Genomic DNA, 25,406 nt, shown 5'->3' on the forward strand with positions numbered 1-25,406 from the left:
CTCCATCAGAATGGCTCGGAGCCGAATGTCCCCTTCCTTCTTGGTCCGATGCTTGAAGGATCTGCAAATTTTGCAGCGATCGCTGAGATGGGTTTCCCCCAGACAGCGTAAAAAGTCTGCGTGCAGATCACTCGCTGCCATCGGCCACCTGCAAGTGTCGCACGACTTAAAGCCTGGGGCACGGGGCATGCCCCGACCCGGGTGCACTAAACTAAGCTAACGCTAAACTAAACTACTTTAACTACAGGTACTACTGACGATGAATGAACAAGAGTTCAAGGGGGAAGCTGCAGCCACACTGGGGCAGAGCAGTTCCGACGCACCTTCGCTGGCGGCAAGAAGGAACTGAGGGTGGGGGGAGGGTGCAGCGCCCCTTATACTGCGCCATGGAGGTGCCACTCCAGGGGTGGCTAGGGGTGCTCCCCTACGGGTACTGCTAGGGGAAAAACTTCTGGCACCGGTGCAGGTGGCGAGCATGCACACCTATTGTGGAATGGACATGAGCAATCACTCAAAGCAGCTCAGTGCCTTGGGCATCTGTGATCACCCTGGGAAACAACGTACTACATCAGTAGCCTTTTTCTCAGGTGAGTACTGTACATGGACAGCAAAATAGGTTCCACTTCCAAATGCTGTGGCTGTGGCAAGAGACACAAGTTTTGAACCATTTTAATGAGCAAATGATGTAGCCCCTGATGTAGCCCCCTTTCACACTGATGTAGCCCCTGAAATCAGCAACCTTTTCCAAACCTTGTTAAATAAAAATAACCTGAGACTGAAATTTAGGGCTGCAGCATTGTTCTAGCCTAAGCACAAGTCTACTAAGATGACTGTTCATTATCACTGCTAATCATGCAGCCTTCCATTCCCGTTTTTTATTATTCTCATCATGGCGGAGAAAAATTACACCTTCTACCACTAAAAAGAAAAGGAGTACTTGTGGCACCTTAGAGACTAACCAATTTATTTGAGCATAAGCTTTCGTGAGCTACAGCTCAGAAGTGCCACAAGTACTCCTTTTCTTTTTGTGAATACAGACTAACACGGCTGTTACTCTGAAACCTTCTACCACTGTTCAAGTTTTCTACTGAAAAGTTAATTACTTTGTACTAACATATTGAGACAAAAAACAATTATCTAATTAGGATTATATTACCCAAACTATGAACAAAAAACAAGAAAGAAACGAGATCTGTCACCCCTTTCTTTCCTCCTGTGCAAAGCAAACCAGGACCTGTCTAGGCCACTCCTGGATCTCCCTCCCCAGCCCCCAATTTCTTCTGGCTCTGGAAGTGGCAGAGGAGTTTTTTCTTCTGGCTCTTGGGGAGATCTGACCCCCCCACCCCCCAACCTGTCCACCAGCACAAGGAAGGGGTCCTTCACCTCCCTGGCCAGGATCAGCTACTTCTGAGGGATAAAGGAGGGAGCTTGGCCTTACTTCCCCCCCTACCCCCAATCACTCAAGCCCACCAAATTATTAATTTCTCTGCAGGAAATTAATCTTTCGCTCCCATTCCTTTCTGTAACACACCCAGATATTGGGTGTTTCACTTTCATTTCTCTGTAGGAGGATCCTCCCTGCTCCTATTCACTTTCATTTCTCTGTAGGAGGATCCTCCCTGCTCCTATTCCTTTTTGTAACATGATCCAGCACTCATCCTTCATAAAGTTCCTCAGCTGCTGCTGCTCTCCTCCGATTTTCTTCCTCCTCCAAATAAACCCCAACCTACTGCTCACATTTCCATTCCTCTATCCCAGGCAAACTTCCACACACTCCTACATCCCTACCCCTCACCCAGGAGTCAAACCTCCAACCTTCCTCCCCAACTGCCCTCATCCCCTCACCCCATCGTTTCCAATTCCAACGTGCTGACTATTTTCGGAAGACTTTCCTGTAAATTATATGAACTATAAGAAGCGAAAGCCAAAGTATGATTGTGAATGTGTGTGGGAGAGAGACAGTGGCAGTGAAGTGTTAAGCTTTAGTAAAGAGGTAGAACTTTCCAAGGGCTTGTCTACATTAAGGATTTTTGCACTGCAGAAAAACTGCGCCACCATACAGAAGGATTTGCAATTGTGCAACTTACCCCGACAAACCAGGTACATCACTGTAGCTACCATGGAGCAAAACCCCTTCAGGCTTGTCTACATGAGGAAATTTACTGCCAGAACTATACCGGTATAATTATACTGTTATAGCTGTGCTAGTATATCTCCCCACTTTTATTTCAGAATGAGTGCTTTTTTGTGGTATAGCATACCAGAAAAAGTGTTATAAATTATTATGCAAACAATGGGTCCAATCTTGCAACCATCCACTACTGAATTAAGTAAGTTTTTGGAAGGTCAGACCCTACGCTATGTGCTGCTGCTGAATGAAAGATTATGGAATGGGATATTGCTGATATGGTCTATTCATATAGAAAAATCCTGAGAGTAAAGTTTTTCTAAAAAAGAAAAAGCTGATTAGAGAATTTGCAGTCCATATTTTCATAGCTGAATTATGAAAACACAGTGACAGAGATTTGTAACAGAAATACAAACTACCCCCGCACAAATGCTATCAGTATAACACAACATGCAACAACCATTTACTGTAACTAATTCAGCTTTATTGCAGGTACTATAAATATAACATGATGACATCTTGACTGAAGATGCAGAGTAAGAAGCTAACTGCCTGAAGTACAATTGTTCAGTATATTAGCATCATAAGGCTTAGGACATTCACTTATTAATTGGTACTATTCTAAGTTTATTTGTTCCTTGATTTACAGTGTCAGACACTGCTGTAAAATATACAAACTCATGAACTGAATACCTGGCTTGTAGAATTATTAGTTGTGCTCAGTCATAATTCTGAATAAGAAAGACTAATAATTAAAATGTGTTTGGATACAATGCAAGAATATTTTTCATTTGGTTGATATGTAATGTAATTGAGCAGTTTTCATTTTTGAAAATTGAACTCGAAACTTCATGCAGTGTAAACGGTTAGCATGTTCTAGTACAGTGGTGGGCAAACTTTTTGGCCCGAGGGCCACATCTAGGTATGGAAATTGTACGGCAGGCCACGAACGCTCACAAAATTGGGGGTTGGGGTGTGGGAGGGGGTGAGGGCTCTGGCTGGGGTGCGGGTTCTGGGGTGGGGCTAGAAATGAGTTCAGGGTGTGGGAGGGGGCTCTGGGCTGGGGCAGAGAGTTGAGGTGTGGGGGTGGGCGTGAGGGCTCCGGCTGGGTGTGTGGGCTCTGGGGTGGGGTTGGGGATGAGGGGTTGGGGGGGATCAGGGATGGGGCACGGAGTTGGGGGGCTGGAAGGGGTCAGGGATGCAGACTCTGGGCAGTGCTTACCTCAAGCAGTTCCTGGAAACAGTGGCATGTCCCCTCTCCGGCTCCTATATGGAAGCGCGGCCTGGCGGCTCTGCGCGCTGCCACATCCACAGGTGCTGCCCCTGCAGCTTCCATTGGCCGCGGTTCCCAGCCAATGGGAGCTGCAGGTGCTGCATTTGGGGCGGGGGCAGCGTGCGAACCCCCTGGCTGCCCCTATGTGTAGGAGCCAGAGCGGGGACATGCCATGGCTTCCGGGAGCCGTGCAGAGCCTTGGCATGTGCGGAGTGGGGCAACCCCCCGACTCCGCTCCCTGGCTGGAGCGCCAGAGTGGGGCAAGCCCTGGATCCCGCTCCTCAGCGAGAGCTCAAGGGCCGGATTAAAATGTCTGAAGGGCTGGATGTGGCCGCCGGGCTGTAGTTTGCTCACCCCTGTTCCAGTAGTTGCAAATATTTTTTATAAGTAGGCTCTCTTGTTTTTTGACTATTACAAAAGTATATTTAAGCAACTGGGCATATACATAACAATCAAACTTTAAAAAGCTAACATAGTAAAATATGTTTTACCATCTTTCATTGCAAATTTTTTCTCATTAACTTATGGTCTTTGAGGTAATCTTACAAAATAAAGATTAAAAGTTTCTTGCATGTAACAAAGAATGCTTATTTAGTGAAAGTAATAAGATATTCTGGGTAAGCTTGAATGTCATTAAATATGACAAACATTGATGGATTTGGCTTATTGTCAGTCACACTATCAAACAGATCTGTCGGATCAGTGTTGTTTTTTGATGGTGGTGCAATTATTCCTTTTTGTCCAGCACAATATTCTCCAACGAGGACTCGGGCCAGGTACATGTATTTTTTCCCATTTGCATCTGGTTTTGAGTAGGTATCATGGGCAGAATAATTGGCATTGACAGCAAAGTACGTTCCATTCCCATAGCATGCAGCTGCGATCAGAAAGAGAAAGATCTGAGAATTTTTCATGAACAACCATCATTTGTCTTTCACTTTTCTATATCCAAGATGCCTACAACCTTCGCCAAACCTTGCCATGAATAAAAGAGAACATCTGGAATTGAAATTAGGGCCACAGCACCATTCCAGACTTACTTGGTATGGAGCCTTTTACCAATGTCAAGTGTAATATCATCAAGCTGGCAGTTTATCACTTAGCTCCAGGTTCTTCTCTCACTGTGGAGCTGCTGCAGGACATTATACTCTCTCTCTTGGTTTATCCTAGAATCTATGGAATCTATCTTTCACACTGTTACAATTTAATATATTGTTGTTACAGATGTCATGACTGCAGTGGAACCATGTTTCTTGCACTGGGGCCCATTCCTTCTTGCTGGTATCTGGAGAAAATTGCTAAAACAAATAGTATTTCATAAGCAGAATGGCCCTGAAGTGCAGAGATATCAAATATGCCTTGAATAGACTGTAACTATACACAATCAGGAAAATGATCACCCCATTGAGTATACAAACAAGGTTAGAACATAAGAACGGCCATACTGGGTCAGACCAAAGGTCCATCTAGCCCAGGATCCTGTCTTCTGACAGTGGCCAATGCCAGGTGCCCCAGAAGGAAAGAACAGAACAGGTAATCATCAAGTGATCCATCCCCTGTCACCCATTCCCAGCTTCTGGCAAACAGAGGCTCGGGACACTATCCCTGTCCATCTTGGCTAATAGCCATTCATGGACCTATCCTCCATTAACTTATCTAGTTTTTTTTTTGAATCCTGTTATAGTCTTGGCCTTCACAACATCCTCTGGCAAGGAGTTCTACAGGTTGACTGTGCGTTGTGTGAAAAAATACTTCCTTTTGTTTGTTTTAAACCTGCTGCCTATTAATTTAATTTGGTGACCCTCTAGTTCTTGTGTTATGAGAAGGAGTAAATAACACTTCCTTATTTACTGTCTCCACACCAGTCATGATTTTATAGACCTCAATCATATCCCCCCTTAATTGACTCTTTTCTAAGCTGAAAAGTCCCAGTTTTATTAATCTCTCCTCATATGGCAGCCGTTCCATTGTTACAAGATGAGATTACAGATGTACCTTTGTTCATCCCACCTCTGCTTGCTCACAACAGAAGACCAACAATCCATATGTTTAATGCGTGAGGTGTTAGGATATAGATATTCAAGCCTGTCTGTAAAGGCCTATACTCTAAGAATTTAGGTGTATTCTTATCACTTGGCTAGTTATAAAGGTACAAAAGAGAATCAAAATCACTGTCTGCCAGTGTAAGGGCCTTTTCTTACTGTGACAGTCTGAGGCCCTGTTCTTAGGCTAAGGCCTTTGGCTAAGCAGCAGAGGCAGCCATAAGCTAGGAAGCGACCGGTCACATCCTCACATTCCAAACTAGTCACATTGAAAGAAGGTGCTATTGGGCTGTTAGGAATACAGTCCTGTCCTGATAATGCTTATCACCTCCAGAGAAAGGGAAGTGCCTAGAAAATGTAAAAGGAAACAGCATCCTGTCTGGCAAGAACTCACTTCTCAATACTGGGATGTGAAATCCTCACTTCTGTATTGTTTTGTCATTATAGTTCCCACTTTGCTATTGTTTGTCTGTATAATCTCTGTCTGGTTCTGTGATTGTTCCTGTCTGCTGTATAATTAATTTTGCTGGGTGTAAACTAATTAAGGTGGTGGGATATAATTGGTTACATAATCATGTTACAATATGTTAGGATTGGTTAGTTAAATTTCAGGAAAATGATTGGTTAAGGTATAGCTAAGCAGAACTCAAGTTTTACTATATAATCTGTAGTCAATGAGGAAGTGAGTGGGCGTGGGTGGGAGGGGGTGTGTGTGGGGGGAGATGGGAACAGGGAATGGGGGTGCAGAAATTGGAATCATGCTTTGCTAAAGAGGGGAAATGGGAACAGGGAATAGGGGTAAGGAAATTGCAATCATGTTTTGCTAAAGGGGGAAATGGGAACAGGGAATGGGAGTAAGGAAATTGGAATAATGTTTGGCTAAGGGCAGGAATGGGAACAGGGACACAGGTGTAAGGCTCTGTGGTGTCAGAGCTGGGAAGGAGGATACTAAAGAAGGAAACTGGAATCATGCTTGCTGGAAGTTCACCCCAATAAACATCGAATTGTTTGCACCTTTGGACTTCGGGTATTGTTGCTCTCTGTTCATGCGAGAAGGACCAGGGAAATAAGTGGGTGAAGGAATAAGCCCCCTAACATGAGGCATGTCTAAGGAATCCCAGATAAATTGAAGTTGGAAGCTCTCTTCCACCAGGAATAAGAAACTGGTTGGGTCTGCACACTTTCTAGTCAGACTTCAAGGAAATTTATTTGAGGATTTTAACTAAGTGATTCTATAAAAATGTTTCTCCTTTGTAAGTTCAAGCAAACTAGACTAGTAGAATGTCAAAGAAAACTTTTAAGCAATTGTTTTTGATGTGTTAAACTAGTCCATTTCAAATCAAACCCTAGACAAAGTGCATCTTTACATCTTGCAGAATGACCTGAAGATTGATAAATGCATTAGAAATACTGAAGAACTGACAACTGTTGATTATATACCTGTGGGGTTCTGGGTGAATTAATAAAAACTTGTTCATTGGTTATGAATAACTGTGTCCTGATCTGAGACACACTGTTGAAGGTAAAAGTAGACCTGAGAAGAACTGTCTAGGTGGAGAGGAGAGCAGATGCTGCATACTCTCCAAGGCTAATGCATCGGCCACACTTTCTGCTTCAAATACAATGCCTCCTAGAGCTTCCATTGGAGCACTGAGTCATCAGCTAAAACAGGCAGAGCAGAACACTGAAGATGAGCATATTAAGCTACATTGAGCTTCTGCAGACAACTATATTGATTCACAGACTGGCAAAGCAGCCTAATTCTCCCCTTACCCTCACCCCAATAAGAAATCTGAGTCCTATCCCAGCTGTTGAAACCTCCTACTACATACACCCCCCCCCAAACACACAGCACCTACCAGCTGCCTAAACTCTCCTCCTATAACCTCTCCACACCAAAAAAATAAACCACAAAGACCCATCCACGCCACTCCCAACACAGTCCTGCAAATCCTCGATAAACAAATAGGCAAGAACTGCTTCCAGCCCCCACGAGGTACTCAGTTTCCAAGTGTCATCTACCCGGAAATTGGGTAGTATTGTAAGGGTTAGATATCATCAGTACATCATACTAAAAACAACAGGCAAATATTAGAGCTACGTGTCACAGCCATGGGAGATGCTCTATTTGTCCACAGTGAACACTATTTAAATATATATATATATATATATATATATATATATATATATATATAAAAATCAGTATTTGCCAACAGCATTTTCCAGACAGCAGTACCTGAGATATCACTTTTTTCTGACACCTTGAACAGAAAATAAATTGGATGTACGGTAGGTTGGCAAACGTTATCTTTTAATGGCTCTCTCTGTATCTCTGTCTTAGGTGTACCTAATGCACCCATCAACATGGAAAATGAGGGGGTATTTCCTGTAAGAAGGCAGAGATGGGGGGGTTCTGAAAATGGGAAACAAACAGGGAGTTTCTGGAGGGATGCTGGGGCCGAGAAGGGAAGCAGAGACAGAAAGATGGATGATCTGACATAGTATTGTCATGAAAGCTCACGAAAGCTCATGCTCAAATAAATTGGTTAGTCTCTAAGGTGCCACACGTACTCCTTTTCTTTTTGCGAATACAGACTAACACGGCTGTTACTCTGAAACCTGTCATAGTATTGTCAGTTATACAGCAGTAAATAGTATTGTCTCGCAGTACTCCACAAATCTGGGGGCCTGTGAGAGGACTCTGGGACAGGACATCTAGAGAATCTCCCTGCAGCATTTCTCCTCTATCATTTTGTTTTGAGAACAGACTGTGGGGCTCATTTCCATTTTTGAGTGATCCCAGGAAGTCAGGTTCTCCACAGCTCCCTGGAAGCACAGATTCATTAGAACCGCTTCACCAGGGACTCAGTCCATTCACAGTTGTCCCCATACCAAAAAGAACATTTAGTACTATGCTGTATTATCTTTTCTGATTAACCTTCACAGGTCCAAATGGACAAAATAGTTATACGCTCCCATCCAATTCACAAATCTCTCTGATCTGCCATTCTCCACCCCTTTCCATTCTGCAAAGGAGGTTTATCCTTCTTCAACATGGCAGGTATGAGATCCGCATGTGGAGGGAGACAATCCAGACTGATGTTAACAGAAGACGAATGCCTCCACTGACGACTGTGGTGGGGTTGTCAGCACAACAATTAGTTCAGGGGTCTCAAACACGTGGCTCATGGGCTATTTCCTGCGGCCCGCCAAGCTTCCCGCACCCCCCCCCCTACTTCTGGGCCAGGGTTGGGCAAACTACAGCCTGTGGGCCGAGATTGGCCCCCCTGGCACCACGAGCCCCACACTGCTCCTGGCACCACGTCCCTGAGGGTGGGGGGGGGGCTGCGCGCAGAGGGCTCCGTGCGTTGCTTCCAGGCGTGCCCCCCACAGCTCCCATTGGCCGGGAACAGGGAACCGCAGCCAATGGGAGCTTTGGTGGAGGTACCTGGAGGAGCGGCAAAAGCAGCGCATGGAGCCCTGTGCTCCCCCTCCCCCAGGGGCAGCAGGGACGTGGTTGCGGCTGCTTCCCGGAGCAGGGCTGGAGCAGGCCAGGGGGCCTGCCCTGGCCCCGGTGCGCACTGCTGCCACCCCAGAGCCACTCTAGGTAAGCAGAGCAGAACCGAGCCGGAGCCCGCACCCCTCTTGCACCCCAACCCCCTGACCTGAGCCCCCTGCTACACCGCACACCCCTCCTGCACCCCAACCCCCTGCCCTGAGCCCCCTGCTGCACCCCCACCCCCTGAGCCCCTTGCCGCACCCCTCACCCCTCCTGCACCCCACACTCCAACTCCCTGCCCTGACCCCCTGCCACACCCCAACTCCCTGCCCTGAACCCCCTGCCGCACCCTGCACCCCTGCCACACCCCTCCTGCACCGTCTGGGGGCAGGAAGGGGGCGGAGTTGGGGTGGGGACTTTGGGGAAGGGGTTGGAATGGGGGCGGGGAAGGGGTGGGAAGAGGTGGGGCAGGGGCGGGGCCTTATAAAAGGGGGGAGTGGGGTGGGGCCAAGGGCAGCAAGAGGGGGGCGTGTCAATGATGCAGCCCTCGGGCCAACGCACTAGTCCTCATGTGGCCCTCGTGGTCATTTGAATTTGAGACCCCTGAATTAGTTTAACTTTTAAAGTAATACTGTCCCATAAAATCACCTTGCTGATTCCAGGCTCACAAGAGAACTAATCAGTTGGTCACATTCGAATTTTATTTTATGTTGGCTGCACATATGTATCTCTGATGCACTAACTGGCACACACACAAAAAGAGGGCTGGTAGTCAAAACGCCCAAGTTTCAGAGTAGCAGCCATGTTAGTCTGTATTCGCAAAAAGAAAAGGAGTACTTGTGGCACCTTAGAGACTAACCAATTTATTTGAGCATAAGCTTTCGTGAGCTACAGCTCACTTCATCACTTTATGCATCCGATGAAGTGAGCTGTAGCTCACGAAAGCTTATGCTCAAATAAATTGGTTAGTCTTTAAGGTGCCACAAGTACTCCTTTTCTTTTTGCGAAAACTCCCAAGGTCTATTTTCAGTTCTGCTATTGGTCCCTTGGGAAGATGCTGAAAGTCTTTATGCTTTTGTTTCCCCATCTATAATATGAGGATACTTCCTTGCTTTACAGGGGTGGTAGGAGCCTAAATGCATTAATGTTTGTGAAGTGCTTTAAGATCATCTGATGAAAGGAAGTGTAGAAGTGTTAAGAATCATTATTGTATTATTACGTCTAAAGCTGAGTCATGACTGCAATGGAGAACAGCTGAGGCACATAAAGAATACAACTTAAGTCAGAGGTGGGCAAACTATGGCCCGCAGGCCACTTCCGGCCCATGGGACCCTCCTGCCCGGCCCCTGAGCTCCTGGCCCGGGAGACTAGCCCCCGGCCCCTCCCCCGCAGCCTCAGTGCGCCATGCTGCCCGTGTAGTGTATTAAACTGCTCCACGTAGGAATGTGCTACTGGTAGCAGTTACGGAGAGCCATTTACACCGGCGCAACGCTCTCGGCGGCGCGGCTGTAGCACCGCCAGCCACCGGTGCTCTGTGCTGCACGTTAAGGGGGGCAGAGAGCAGGGGGGTCGGATAGAGGGCAGGGGAGTTCGGGGTGGTGGTCAGGGGGCGGGGGGTGTGGATGGGGTCGGGGTGGTCAGAGGGTGGGGAACAGAGGTGGGGGGGTTGAATGGGGGGTCGGGGGGAAGTCAGGGGACAGGGGTTCCAGGGGCGGCCCGTCAGGGAATGGGGGGGGGCGGGGTTTGGATGGGGCAGGAGTCCGGAGGGGGGCTGTCAGGGGGCGAGAAGCAAGGGGGGTCGGAGGCACAGCCTCCTCTAACTGGCCCTCCATACAATTTCCAAAACCCAATGTGGCCCTCAGGCCAAAAAAAGTTTGCCCGCCCCTGACCTATGTACAGAAAGGAATAGTCTCCAGGGCCAATAAGGAATCACTGTGCATCGGAGACATGTGTATTTTGACAGCATGAAAACGTTACACCTTGTCATCCTATTTTATCCCATGCTTATGAAAGCAACATGCTTTAAATTTCACATTACCATTCATTCCGGCGTAACTGCGATTAAATCCCTTATTATTAATAATGGTTAATGAGCCACTCGTTGTTCCATGAAATAGAAGCCTCTCATTATTTGTATGGCCATTTTTGGAATCCATCTCCTGCTTTTTTATTTGGTAGGCCTGCCAGTAGTAAGGATTTTGTATCCTTTCAATCTACAACATGAGAAAATAAAATATTATTGATAATGACTAACACCCTTGGCATCAAATCAGAAAAACAGGATGATTAATTACAAAGGGGCATTTTCTAGCCTTATTTATATTGATATTTCTCTTGAGCAACTCCACTAAACTCACTGTAATTTCTCCAAATTGACATGGGTATAACTGGTTGTGTGACTGGCACTGATTGTGTCACTGTGATTAGTTATGATAAATGCAGCACTACGTATCCCATGAAATAGAAGCTTCTCATTATTTGTGCTGCCATTTTTGGTATCCATCTCCTGCTTCTTTATGAGGTTGGCCTGCCAGTAGTAATGATGTTGTATGCTCTCAAACTACAAAGTTAAAAAATGAGACATGATATTGATAATGACCAACATCTTCAATTAAAGCAGCTTGATACTGGCATCACTTGAGAGGAGCACCTGGCCCACAATGTGATACAAAATATTTTGCTTTCAGAGCCTCACTCTGTGACCAATGTGTCATTTTTATAGTTGGTTAACAGGATATCAAAAATAAATAGAATGTGCAATAAGACTAGTAGTAGTTATAAAAACAACATATCCATTTAGGTAGATTCGTAGATTCGTTAGTTAGATTCTCTGTGTACCATTTCACTGCTGTCCCATATCTTTTATACATCTTCAGTGAGGTGCTATCTTTCAAATGCACATTGCAGTGGTTAAAATATATCAAAATATGATGGGGAGATCACCAGTTTTGGTGGATGTTAACTGTCTTGCTATTATATGATGATGTAGTAGCTTCTTGTGATGATCGGCATGCATCAAAAAGAAAAGAGTAGAGACCAGCAAAGAAGTGTATCTGAAAGGAATCAGTGCCCCACCAGACCTATATCCAGCTAAACAAGTGTATGCGTGTGTGTATTAGCAATGTAGTAATCTGTGTAGCAGAACATCTCAATTCCTCTAATTGCCATCATTTAGACTTGAGCAGGATGGCGCATCTGTACTGATGTAACAATTATTATAACTGGCAGATCTAAAGTCCTGCTTCAGGACAGGTTAGAGGATTTACAGGTATTTCAAAAGAGGGATTTTGCATAAAATTAAATGATTATGTACTGTTTATCTGTCTTTTCTCCTCTGCAAATGGAGAAGCAACAGACAGCGTTCGGTCTAGAAAAGAGAGGGAGATGGCCAGTAGGCAGAACTTCTTTTATAGGAGAGGAAGTGGAAAGGTACCTCCTCCTATTGCTCGCACTTCAGAGTCTCTTACTTGGAAAGTCCTCACTACCCCAGCCAGAAAGAAGTGGGAGCTCCCCCAAACCAGTGGGATGAAGAGGAAGGAGAACTTATCCTCCTTATTTTAGCTTCTTGGTTGCTGGAAATTAAACAGTACATTGCTATGCTTCACTGTAGGAGAAAGGCTACTATGAAAGGGTTAATATCACTGTTTACTAAACATATGACATACGCTGCATAAGATTTGCTTTGAATATCTTAACTGTGATGTTAACTTTGATAATGGTTAGTATTATGGTGATATTGATACCATCTGCTTTGCCAGTGTAAGATTCTTTTTGTAGATCATTAATATTCTCCCAAATCATCTAACTAGCAGGTTGTATGCACACACCAGTAGGTGAGTCATTGATTTTGTCTACACTAGCAACTTTCCTAAAGTCTCCCACCTTTGAAGTACCCCTGGTGCAACTGCACCGCGGGTAGTAACAGTGGAAGTGCGAGTGCAGACAAGGTATTGGCAGCCAGCGTTTTAAACATCACGGACCAGATTTTTACAGACATTTAGGCACATAAAGATGCTGACAGGAGCTGAGTGGGATTTTCAAAGGCACTTAGGTGTCTAACTCCCATTGATTTCAACCACTAGGTGCCTATCTGCATTTTTCGGCACCTAAATACCTTTAAAAATCTGACCCCATGTTGCTTTGACTTGCTCTCAGCAGGGTTAGACTACATAGTGATTACAACCCCAGCAACTGGTCTATAGTATGCTCCCACTGGCAGAGCTGCACGTAGTGCAATACGGAGAGATTTTAGGAAGAAAGCTAGTGTAGATATAATGGTAGCAACCGTCTTCATGGTCAAGTCCCTTTTTATTATATTTTTTGTAAGGAATTCCCTGTGTGTAGTAAGCTCTAGTGTGCAGTTAGCTCTTAAAAAAGCACAGCAGTAGAACCAATTAGAGGAGCTATTGGGTCTTGCTTTTCCTGACTAGTTACACTTAGGAAGATCTCACAAGGAATTTGGAGATTCCAGGGGAAATCTCCATGAAGCATCAGAAGTTTCTGAAAGGGGAATGCTGGTCACTCCCTAAAAGCACTGGACAGGGGAGGGGCCATCAACCACCTCATAAAGACTCTAGAGAGGAGAGATGATCTCCTAAATTCTTTTGATAGATGCTAGCAGACTGATGAGCTTCCCTCCCAAGAAGACCTGTCATAGGAGATCAGGACCCAGATATTCAGCTGATATAAACCAGCATAATTTCATTGGCTTCAATGGAACCAAGCTGATTTACACCAGCAGAGGTTCTGGTCCGAGATGTAGGGTGGAAGAAAGGTAGCGCTGACGGATTTCCATCACCAGCCCCCATTCTCAGCACTGTCTTGAGAAGTCTTGTTCTGAGAAACAGTCTCACTATAAGGTTGGGCAGAGTGACTTTGCTAGACTTCTGAAAACTGGTGCTACATCTGCAATAGCTTAGCTTCTTTTCAAAGCAATAATAGGATCTACATATATTATAAATAAAAACAGACTAGGAAAGGATTTTTTTCACTGTGTCTGCTCATGGTTGAAAGTTGAAGCTAGACAAATTCAGACTGGAAAGAAGGCATAAATTTTTAACAGCAAGGGTAATTAACATTTACCATTTGTCCTGGTGGATTCTCTATCACTGACAATTTTAAAATCAAGATTAGATGTTTTTAAAAAGATCTGCTCTTGTTCAAAACGAATTATTTTGCCGAAGTTCTATGGTCTGTTTTATACAGGTGGTCAGATTAGATGATCGCAATGATCCTTTCTGACCTTGGAATGTATGAATCTATTAATCCTTCCTCTCCTATCAAGGAACTATCCAAATTTAGAAAGCTAAACCAACCCCTCGTCCATCCTTCGTCATTATCTAATCTAGTGCCAGTCACCAAGATATCTAGAAACTAGGGCAGCATTTTAACCTTTTCAATTTTGAATGCTGAACACGTCTGTTGAAACTTCATCTGAACATCTCGATATTCTTTCATTTCTTGATGTAACTCCACCACTTTGACACGTTCTTGTTTCATATCACACCACTCTTCAGGGAGAGCTACTAATTTACCTGCAAAGTAAACATTCTGTTAATATTATTTACACTAGATTCCTCTGGTATGCAGGCATATACCTTATTATAAATCCTTTCTGAAAGTAGAACACCCATTTATTATTCAATCTCTAATTAATGCCATTCTTCGTCAAGAGAATGCATAATCCTATCTTAGGCCTGGTCTACGCTGGGGGGGGGGGGGGGGGAAATCGATCTAAGATACGCAACTTCAGCTACAAGAATAGCGTAGCTGAAGTTGACGTATCTGAGATCGACTTAGAATCACTTACTTCGTGTCCTCGTGGCACGGGATCGACGTCGGCTGCTCCCCCGTCGACTCCGCTTCCGCCTCTTGCCGTGATGGAGTTCTGGAGTCGACGGCAGAGCGATCGGGGATCGATTTATCGCGTCTACAATAGACATGATAAATCGATCCCCGATAGATTGATCACTACATGCCGATCTGGCGGGTAGTGTAGACATGGCCTTAGCCAGACATCTGAAGGTTCACAGGTAAGAACATAAGAATGGTCACACTGGGTCAGACCAAAGGTCCAACTAGCCCAGGATCCTGTCTTCCAACAGTGGCCAGTGCCAGGTGCCCCAGAGGGAATGAACAGAACAGGTAATCAAGTGATCCATTCCCTGTCGCCCATTCCCAGCTTCTGGCAAACAGAGGCTAGGGACACCATCCCTGACCATCCTAGCTAATAGCCATTGATGGACCTATCCTCCACAAATTTATCTAATTCTTTTTTGAACCCTGTTATAGTCTTGGCCTTCACAACATCCTCTGGCAAGGAGTTCCCCACAGGTTGACTGTGCATTGTGTGAAAAAATACTTCCTTTTGTTTGTTTTAAACCTGCTGCCTATTAATTTCATTTGGTGACCCGTAGTTCTTGTGTTATGAGGAGTAAATAACACTTCCTTATTTACTTTCTCCACACCAGTCATGATTTTATAGATCTCAATCATATCGCCCCTAAGTTGTCTTTTTTCCAAGCTGAAAAGTCCCAGTTTTATTAATCTCTCCTCACACGGCAGCCGTTCCATATGCCTAATCATTTTTGTTGCCCTTTTCTGAACCGTTCCCAATTCCCATATACTTTTGAGATGGGGCAACCACATCTGCACGCAGTATTCAAGATGTGGGCGTACCATAGATTTATATAGAGGCAATATGATATTTTCTGTCTTATCTATCCCTTTCTTAATGATTCCCAATATTGTTTGCTTTTTTTTTTTTTTTTACTGCCACTGCACAGAGTGGATGTTTTCACAGAACTATCCACAATGACTCCAAGATCTCTTTCTTGAGTAGTAACAGCTAATTAGGCCCTATCATTTTATATGTATATTTGGAATTATGTTTTCCAATGTGCATTACTTTGCATTTATCAACGTTTAATTTCATCTGCCACTTTGTTGCCCAGTCACCCAGTTTTGAGAGATTCTTGTGTAGCTTTTCGCAGTCTGCCTGGGACTTAACTGTCTTGAGTAGTTTTGTATCATCTGCAAATTTTGCCACTTCACTGTTTACCCCTTTTTCCAGATCATTTATGAATATGTTGAATAGGACTGGGCCCAGTACAGACCCCGGGGGACACCACTATTTACCTCTCTCCATTTTGAAAACTGACCATTTATTCCTGCCCCTTGTTTACTATCTTTTAACCAGTTACCATTCCATGAGAGGACCGTCCCTCTTATCCCATGACTGCTTACTTTGCTCAGGAGCCTTTGGTGAGGGCTTGACAAAGGCTTTCTGAAAATCTAATTACACTATATACAGGTGGTCAGTTGGCATCTGGGAGAACAAGGGAGTTTCCTTATTAAACTAAACATAACCTCCCTTCAAAATATAAAGGCCAAACTCCATCACAGCTGCATTTCTCTTTCTCAGTTCATGTCAGAGAGGCTAAGACCTTAGCTGTGTTGTCAGTCAGCGTGAAACTGGCTTGGATTTAAAGCAAAGGAACCCTCTGTTTAAGTCCTCCTCAATCACGTCTTTTCAAGAATAATAAAGATTTAATAAAAACTGAAACTCTCTCCCAAGAACAAAAAGAAAGAAAAAAGCAGGGGCCTCTGAGAGAACAAAGATCACCCTTCATGACTGCAATTGTAGTATTCCTTAAACATTTATTCTGGTGGGGGGAGATGATGAACAGCTCTCATTAGGCATCTCCTATGTGTTACAGTAGCACTTAGAGGCTACAATGCCACTGTGCTAGACACTGTACATAGTTAATAGAAAGATGGCCCCTGCCCTGAAGCGTTTATATAATTCAAGTGTAAGATGAGAGACAACAGATGGATATAACAAACAAAAGAGGGGGAATCTCAGGGTAAGAATGAGATGATTCTGATCTACGTGAGAAGTGGTGGTCACCGCACACTAGCTGCCGAATTATTATTGAGTTCTTCGTAGGCACCATGGTATTTATTTTCTGTATTTATCAGTTTTAATAAATCCAAGAGCCTTTATCATCTTTGTTTCTGAGCACCTCTCTCATATGACTGCTCAGAACTGTTAGTATTTCAGATGTGCACAGGAACTGCTACTTTGTTTGTCCCTTGTATAGTCTCCCCACAACTCACTCATGCTAAGCTAGACACAGTATGGCCCGAAGTAACATCGAACAGCTTTCATTCACCTTCATCTTTTGAGATTCGTAGAATGGCCATAATTTTCCCTGTGTCATCTATAGCACGTCTGGCTTCCAGATCCACTTGATAGTTTTTATTCCAAATGGTGATGTTAATCTCTTTTTGGTTTAATGCTGCAGCATCCTCTAAGCGTAGATTTGTTAGGCTGTCAAAAGGCAGGTACTGATTATTTTTTAAATATTGCCACTCAACTAGGTTGCTGAGAAGTTCTGCCTTGGACTGTTCTTCTTGAACAGCTCTAACTCTTTTGATCATTTCTTGAATTTCCAAGCAAGCACGCAAGACGTCTTTGGTAACACCAGAAACTCGAATTAAAGGCACAGGATACTTGTATTCCAGCTGAATGGACAGTTTCTTCTGGAGGTTTGCCAGTTCCTTATATTCTTGGTCATCAAAGCTTGAAATCCATTCATCTGAGATAGTGTTTTCATGCTGTTCCTTTAAAATCAGGTTTTTAATCCAGGATATAGCATCTTCCATGTTTTTTTGGCTTTCACCACAAATCTGAAAAACAGTTCTCTCAATTTTCTTTTGCAAAACCATTGCAGGCTTTTTTTCTGTAGCACGTTTTCCCAAGCCGAAGAATGCTGTAATGAAGTATAAATACTTGCGGTTACTCAGTTGCTAAAATTAAATAAGGGTTATTTATGCCTCCACTTAAAAATGAACAACCAGACATCTACTTACAAGCACATTTTGAGAAGAAGGACTCTGATGCAGGTGCATTAGCAGTACTTTCTCTTTTCTGCATGTTTGCATGGAACACACTTAGTAGTTGTGGCTGGAAGATGATAATTTTAATGTTTTTCACAATTTGAACAGATTTATCACTTGCAAAATCAACTACAGCATCCATCATGTTATCAGCTACTACTGTTGGATCAAGGCCTGCCTGACCTGTAACAAATGTAACAATACAAAAAAAAAATACATGTATCAATGTGCTGAAAGACATTTAATACAGATATAATTTTATTCAAGTAATGGACCCATGCACAACTAGATCTTAAACATAGCGCCCAATTCTGCATTCTTTTATTCCAATGATTCTCATTGATTTGAATGGAAATTTTGAGTGATCAAGGAATGCAGAAGCAGGGCTAAGGAAGAATCCGGCCTACAGAGATAGGTTTATATCCCATCCATCTAAGGCCTGTTCCTGGTCCTACAGAAGTCAGAGTAGAAACTTCCACTGACTTCAGTAGGAGCAGAAATAGGCACATAGACACCTTCCAGTGGGATATCCATGAACATCAGTTGAGACAAGTATTCATGGTTCTCTAGATGGTAATATCATATGGATATTCTCAAGTCTCTAACGTTAAAACAGGACAGTCTTAAATCACTTTATATTTAAGTTAACAACAGTGATCTCCAGCTTCCTTATCGTTTCAAAATCCTTGCTCTGAGCTTCACTAGCTGTTATTTGTCACAACAATTTTCTTAATATAGGAGAATAAACTTTTCAGGTAAATCAATTGGCTGAAGCACTGATGTCAATGGAATCGCACAGGATGAATCTGGTCTCAAGAAGGCTGATTGGTTTTAGTTTAATTTTCCAACAAAAACATAAACCTGTTCCAATTGCTGGGAAGGCAACCGATGTGTACTTCTTCAGTTCACACTCCTGGAGCACTTTGGAGACTAAAGATTTGGTATCGTTCTGGGCAACAAGATGAATTATTTTTTTGCACATCAGGTTTCCTGCTTGTGTGGTTATAAGGTCATCGTGAGGTTGTGAGGCTGAAAGATGAAAGAAAATATATAAGGCATAACAGAAAGTGATAAGTCCTTTAATTATCCATAATGCAAACTTTTCTAAATCATCTTCATCGTCTTCACCTGCCACCTGCCTGTACTACCCTTTCCTTGAGCCCCTGCATTGGCTTCCAATCTCCTTCTGCACCAGATTCAAACCCCTCATCCCTGCTTTCAAGGCCACAGCTCAGCTTCCGTCCACATCTTATCTGGCCTTACTCCTCAGCTTGCTCTGTGCACTCAGACAGCTTGGTGCAACTCAGTGCTCCACTGGTATTCGGACTTTCCTCTCTGGTTCTGTGGACTACACAGCCTCACTCCTCTTTCAACTCTCCCATCAGATCCACTTCCTTCAATTGCCTTTCCGTGCTAACCTACACATTTACCTCTTCCCTGTAGTTAAACACAGAACTCAATTTTTTCCTGTTGGATCTTTATCTTGCATAGGTTGTATCTATCATTCTTCAATAGATTATGTCTAAAATTAGATACAAGTTCCATTAAGATAGGAACTTTCCTTTTTTACTTGTCTCTAAGCCATGCGGAGGATGCTGTGGGTTGCTGGTATAAGCCAGCAGCACATTACTACTTCCTAACTTCAGAAAAAGGGACACAAAAGAAAAAGTCAGTCAGAGGATTGTGTCAGAAGCACAATGTCTTCTGAGGCTGCTGCTGGGTGGTGAAGCTCATTTCTTTACATATAAATATGTACCACCAGTGCTCAGGCTCTGACCAAAGGCACCATCTAACCCTTTGTACTTTTGCCCTGTTTTGAAGGTTTTACTGGCACAAGAGGAAGAGTCATATAGCGGAGCAGGTTCTTTTAATTTACCTTGATGCTGACATCTCTTAAGTATTTTTCTTCTGCTTTGTACTTTATTTTAACATCTCTTAAGATGTTTTACACACATCATATTAATTAATTAAGGAGTTGTGAGATCATGGATAAACACAAATACAATAGTAGGTTAATTTTCAGCAGTGGTATGCACCCACCGCTCCCACTGTCTTCAGTGGAAACTGTGGGTGCTCAGTGCCCCTAGAAAGCAAGTCACACATGTTGTATTCATACCTAGCTGAGCACATTCTGCTTCAACCTGTGGTCCAGCACCTTCCAGAATTGCCTTAGAGACACCTGAAATAGGAAGAGCCATATTAGCTTGACAAATCAAATTAAGAGTACTCAAAGTCTCACCCAGGTCAACAAGACCGAGTACACAATATCCTCTCACATCTGGCAAAAGAATAGGTCAAGATTTTTAAAAAATAGAAGCCTGCATCAGATGTTAAGGCATCTTCCTAATCTTCAGAAGTGCTGAATACCGAACAGTTCCCAATGAGGTCAAATAAAACTGTTACTTCCTTATAGATAAGTCCTATAAAATGTAATAGGGATAAACCAATAACTTGGTTTATAAATATTATAAAGCTTATAATATTTAAAAGAGAAAGCTTTACTTCCTATGTAATGTTTAAACTTCATACAGACTGTAAAAGGTCAGGATGGCTTGCCTCTTGAGGGCTGGAGGGCGTAGGGGTAGTGAACCCTTATTACTAAAGATGCACACCTGGATTAGATCAGGTAGTTCCCAACAAAGGGCAGCAAGTGGCTGCAGTGCAGTTGGAAGTTCAGGAAACTGTAGGAAGTAAAAAAGGTTTCTGCAAGTAAGAACCTAATCCCAGGGGGATTTGGAAGCAAGAACCACAAACCTGAGGCTCCAGCTAGATTGTGCCTGGGAGTGGCAAAAGGGGGAAAGGCCCCAGGCAGGAAGGCCTGTAGGGTGAATTGGAGACTGCTGGGAGCGATCAGACTCTAGCAGAAAAACTTGGGACGTAAGGTTTCCCTATTGAGACTACAGGCAGGAAAAGTTTGGGAGTGACCTGACAAGAGGGTAAAACAGATGGACTGTGTTTTGCAACTCTTGGGTTTTATTTTGGAGCTTTATTTAGGTGAATAAACTTGGACCCCTGAGAAGGGGTGGTGGTGAATGGATCAGAAATGCCTGTGTGGAGTTTGTTTAAAAAGCCCTTTGAGGGAGAAATTGTTAGTAGGTACCGCAGAAGCACCCCCGGCCATGAGGGGTACATGGGAGGCAGCTGACCCCACTGCACAGAACATAAGACAATGAATGATTCCCTGCTATAGAATTCTATAGGGAGGTTTAAACGTTCTAGAGAAAGATTCTCATTCTCTATTAAATTCTATAGGATTTTTCTATATACTGGGGCGAACAGTAACAAATTATATTAAAATACTTCCTAGTACGGCTTTCCCAGTTTGAAAATGCCAGGGCACAATGTATAAAAGAAGACTTGTATATATTGAAAATTCTTCCCTCCCATCCCCTTACGCATGCACTCAAACCACTCAAAATGTATTTCTCATTAATCTCAATCACTAGGCTAAAGTACCTGTTTTGAGGTTAAACGTTTGATTTGATATGTTCACAATGACATCTGTTTTTTGCGTGGTAATGTCTCCACTTGCTATTTGGAATGTAATGGAACCAATCTGCACTTCATGCACTCCCTGTTTTGGGGTTGAAATGGGCCCAAAGAAAGCTGCAAGAGAAAAGAAATTAAAATGATAGAAGTGTATCTCAGCAAAGGTTCTATTCCCTAGAGCAAGGGACTCACCTGCCTCTATGTGCATTTAGTAGAGAGCTCACAAAAAGTTTGATTTTTGGTCTTAGTCCGTCACATTCCCATGGAGAAGATTACAAACATACCCAGTTTACAATATAAAATTATATTGTGTTCACCCACACAAAGCCCAGGTAACTGTGTGGGAGAAAGTTGAGCCAGGGCAAGGAGATCCACCCCCAAGCTGGGTCTAGGGCACAAAGCTTCAAAACAACCTATCCTGCTATAGCTGCTGCTCCAATACGTAGGCTCAAATAGCAGCTATAGCCCCGCAATACCAATGTGTTGGAGCCACTGCCTCTTTGTAAATGGAAAGTCCCTGGTCTCTGTCTTTACCTGTTCCCATCACTGCCCTCCAATCTGGGGCAGCACAGAAAACACTTTTACAGTGTACATGGAGTAGAGAGATCCCTCTGTGATTGTAAACTCATACCATATGGGCCCACTGCAGGATATATGAGTGGAAATGTGACTTAGTATGAAAATAAGCAAGCTTGTGGATTCTCATTTTTTTCAGTAGCCTTTGAGCAGGATCTGAATATTATATTTTTTAAAAAATCTAATTAAGTGTGCAATATTTATCCTGCTCTTTGTAATCCTGTCAGGTTGGACAATGAAAAAAAAAAAAAAACTATTTAGTTTCACATTTGTTTCTCATCAGTCTTACTTTCTTGCAGAATGTCCAATGATTTTAATAGGAGCAAGACTGGCCCCATGGGATGTATGATCCAGTAATTCACCAGGCATCACAGGTGGTAGTAAGACTGTTTACCTGCTCAGAATCTTCGTTAGTTAGTACGCTGGTAAAAATACCTGTGTTCTGTCTACACTACAGCTTCTACTACGGTTATGACTGGTAGTGAATTATGGGCATGATTTTTACAAGTGTACACAAACCTATTGCTGGAGAGATACAATTTTCTGCTTTAACTGATTTTTACTAATAGGATTATCACTGTCTTACTTTGAACACTGGGACAGACATGTTCACCAAACCAATATCAAAAAAATATATATTAGGTGAAAATTTTAAGAATTTTTTTCAATCACTAGAATAGTTATAAAACTTACAAAACATTAACAAAACAAACTTACCTTGTCCTTGCTGGGCATTCTCTGGCACAGGCTTGTGCATTTTGACATTGGTAATATTTCCACTTGCTCTATTTTGCAGTTCATCTGAAAATGCCTAGAAAGAGAACCATAGTCATCACCTGTAGGCACCTCTTTAGAGTTTTCTCAGTAGTAATACAGATTTGAAAAATAAAAATTAGATCTAAAATTTTTTAGAAAAAACAAAAAGGTGATGGACTAGATGCTGTCCACCAAGCAATCTTATTCAACACTGAATGGAAATATTGATAAATTGGAATCATAAAGGAACCGTGATTCCTTCAAAATTATGAGCAAGGGAGAGAAACTGGCAAACTGCTTCAGGTTTAACACCTTCAGGCAGTACAGTGAAAATCTAATTAGCATGTAATAGGGTGCACAGACAGAGGGCTTATTCCTAACATGAGTGATACCTCTAACTCAATTCCTGTCCACACACAAAAAACCTTAAAACTCAAGTTTGGTGGTGCTTTAAACTCAAGTTGGATGGCCCATCATGGAGTATAGGCAGCAGCTCAAGTTAGCACAACTCGACAGCTGCTAACACAATCACTGTATGCTGCTTGCAGCAGCACAGTGTGGCTGCTCTCGTTCAAGCTAAGTGAACTCAGGAGGAGTTAAACTCAAGTGTAGATAACTTGAGTTAACTATTCAGTGAGGACAGAGCCAGAGAGAGGAGGGGGAAAGAGAATGCTACCTGAGGCTATGCATGAAAGATTCACATGGCTCCATGGGCTAAGGAATATTTCAGTGTTAACTTGTGCCAGCTCCAGCAAATGAGAAAAAAACTGTGCAGGAAAGGCAGGGGACTGCATATGGAAGAATCAAAGGGCAACTTTACATTCTAGGTGGAGTCCAATGGCAATTCAATCAGAGTAGGAGCAGCGATCACCTCACAGGACAGTGCCTGAATATTATCATCAAGATGGAAATCCAAGGATACTTTCTTGACTAGCATGTTAATGAGGATGTTGACACCTGCCCACATCAGAAGCAACATAATTTAACGGCCTCCAGACCAAACAGGAATCTGACACTGGACGATGACATGAGACACACTGTCTTTGTCCCCAACAGTGCTTTTCCTAATATTGCTCTGGCACCAGTGAAGCTCTACCAGTGCTAGCAACGGTGGAAGCACAAAGTAGACTGGCAACCAGTGTTTCCGCCACTCTTTATTGAGCTCTTAGCGGTAAAAATGCCCGTGGCTGGCTTACACTAGCACGTCCACCATTGCTACCAGACCAACAGTGCAAGGAGGACTGACCATTCCCGGGGTAGAGGCAGGAGGGAGAGAAGGATGAGACTTTACAGTGTTTTTGTCAGTAGTTTCCTGATCTAGGTCTGGGCCTGACATCATTTCCTTAACCCATGTGTAACAGAAAGCACAGTAATAGGATACAAGTTACCTGAATATTATCTGTATCATCTGGATACAACAGAAAGTGAACGTCCTGAAGAGACTGAATATTTTTTTTATGACTAAATTTGAACACCTGGTCAAACATTAATTTAGCAACAACAGGCTTAGGAAACCCTAAATTCCCTGTTCCAATTGCTGGGAATGTGATTGACTTTAAAGACAGTTGCTCAGCAGTCTGAAGACATTCTGTGATGATGTCTCTTAGGAGCTGTGAATCACAACAAAGTTTGCATTAGTACATGCAGTTTAATATTTTTAATAGTGTATTTTATATTAAAATGTCATAATTAACCATGGATTAATTCAAAATGACCTTAGTTACATCAAAATTAACAGAGCTGACCCCTAGGAAATGCTCCGCTGATTTCAGTGGAGAATTCACATTAAATCTACATTACTGCCAACTGAGAACCCATTCAATCAAATGAGAATTAGGAAAATAGCCTTCTACCTTCTGTACAGATTCTTGCCCATTTTTCCATCCAGGAACAATGGCATGAAGCACGAAACGGCAGCCCAGATTACATCCATCTGTTTTGAACACAGACCCTTCGCTAGCTACTTTTGCTAGCCCTTCTTCACATAATTGTTCTTGGAGCATCGGACCTGCCTTGCTCAGCAAGGCTTTAGAAAGTGGACCTTTATCAAGCTGTAGATCTCGGGCAACGCTGTTTACGATGACGTCCGTCTTAAACAAAATCAAATATCTGTTATAAGATCAAACTTGAAACATTTAAGGCTAAGTGATTATAACAGCACCTGCAGATTTAAGAAATAAAGCAAATTTAAAAAGTAGAAAGCTGGAATAAAGCAAATCTTTTGAACAAAATGAGCCAAATTATGCTCGGTTATACGTACATCATCCCACCGACTTTTGTGGGGTAGCTTGTGTATAACAGAATGAAATTTGTCCCTTATGCAGCAGTTTATATTTTACATGGAAATGTCAGAATCCTGTGTTCTTACTCTACTCCAGGTCCACTTGAAAAACCCGCATATATGATTCTCCAGCAGGGGGATCACATACTCTTAATGGTCCTGCCCATATTGCATCCCCATCAGCAGAGTAAAACTGACATGATGCTACTACTGAATTTCAGATGCCTTGCTGCTCCTGTTGGCACCACAGGGTAAACTGGTATGAGAAGGAGCAACCACATGGGTGCAGTTATGTGGAAAGGGAAGTGAAGGAGAAGTTACAGAAGAGAAAGAGGGAAAAAAAGACAAGGAATAAACTGAAGGAGAGAGAGAGGAGAGGGAAAGGGTTAATTCTCTTACTCCATAGGTCAACATGGGTTATGAACGATGTGCAAACAGCACAGTCAGTCCTGTAGAGGAGT

General features: G+C 43.1%; 1 protein-coding gene across 5 annotated transcripts in view; it reads right to left on the reverse strand.

Moving 5' to 3' along the window:
* Positions 1–2,590: 2,590 nt before the first annotated feature.
* Positions 2,591–25,406, reverse strand: part of PARP14 (poly(ADP-ribose) polymerase family member 14) — a 44,894-nt gene continuing 22,078 nt past the window's right edge. For all 5 annotated transcript variants that reach the window (XM_075117755.1, XM_048868537.2, XM_075117757.1 and 2 more), the window contains 11 exons: positions 24,518–24,754; positions 24,053–24,274; positions 22,626–22,719; positions 21,300–21,449; positions 19,960–20,022; positions 18,705–18,872; positions 17,817–18,026; positions 17,117–17,716; positions 14,334–14,476; positions 10,981–11,155; positions 2,591–4,278 (listed from right to left, as the gene is read on the reverse strand). In XM_075117755.1, coding sequence (XP_074973856.1) covers positions 3,989–4,278; positions 10,981–11,155; positions 14,334–14,476; positions 17,117–17,716; positions 17,817–18,026; positions 18,705–18,872; positions 19,960–20,022; positions 21,300–21,449; positions 22,626–22,719; positions 24,053–24,274; positions 24,518–24,754 — 2,352 coding nt within the window. In that variant the 3' untranslated portion in view covers positions 2,591–3,988. The remainder of the gene's footprint in view (positions 4,279–10,980; positions 11,156–14,333; positions 14,477–17,116; positions 17,717–17,816; positions 18,027–18,704; positions 18,873–19,959; positions 20,023–21,299; positions 21,450–22,625; positions 22,720–24,052; positions 24,275–24,517; positions 24,755–25,406) is intronic.

Source organism: Caretta caretta, chromosome 11 (assembly GCF_965140235.1).
Source record: "Caretta caretta isolate rCarCar2 chromosome 11, rCarCar1.hap1, whole genome shotgun sequence".
NCBI classification, from domain to species: domain Eukaryota; kingdom Metazoa; phylum Chordata; order Testudines; family Cheloniidae; genus Caretta; species Caretta caretta.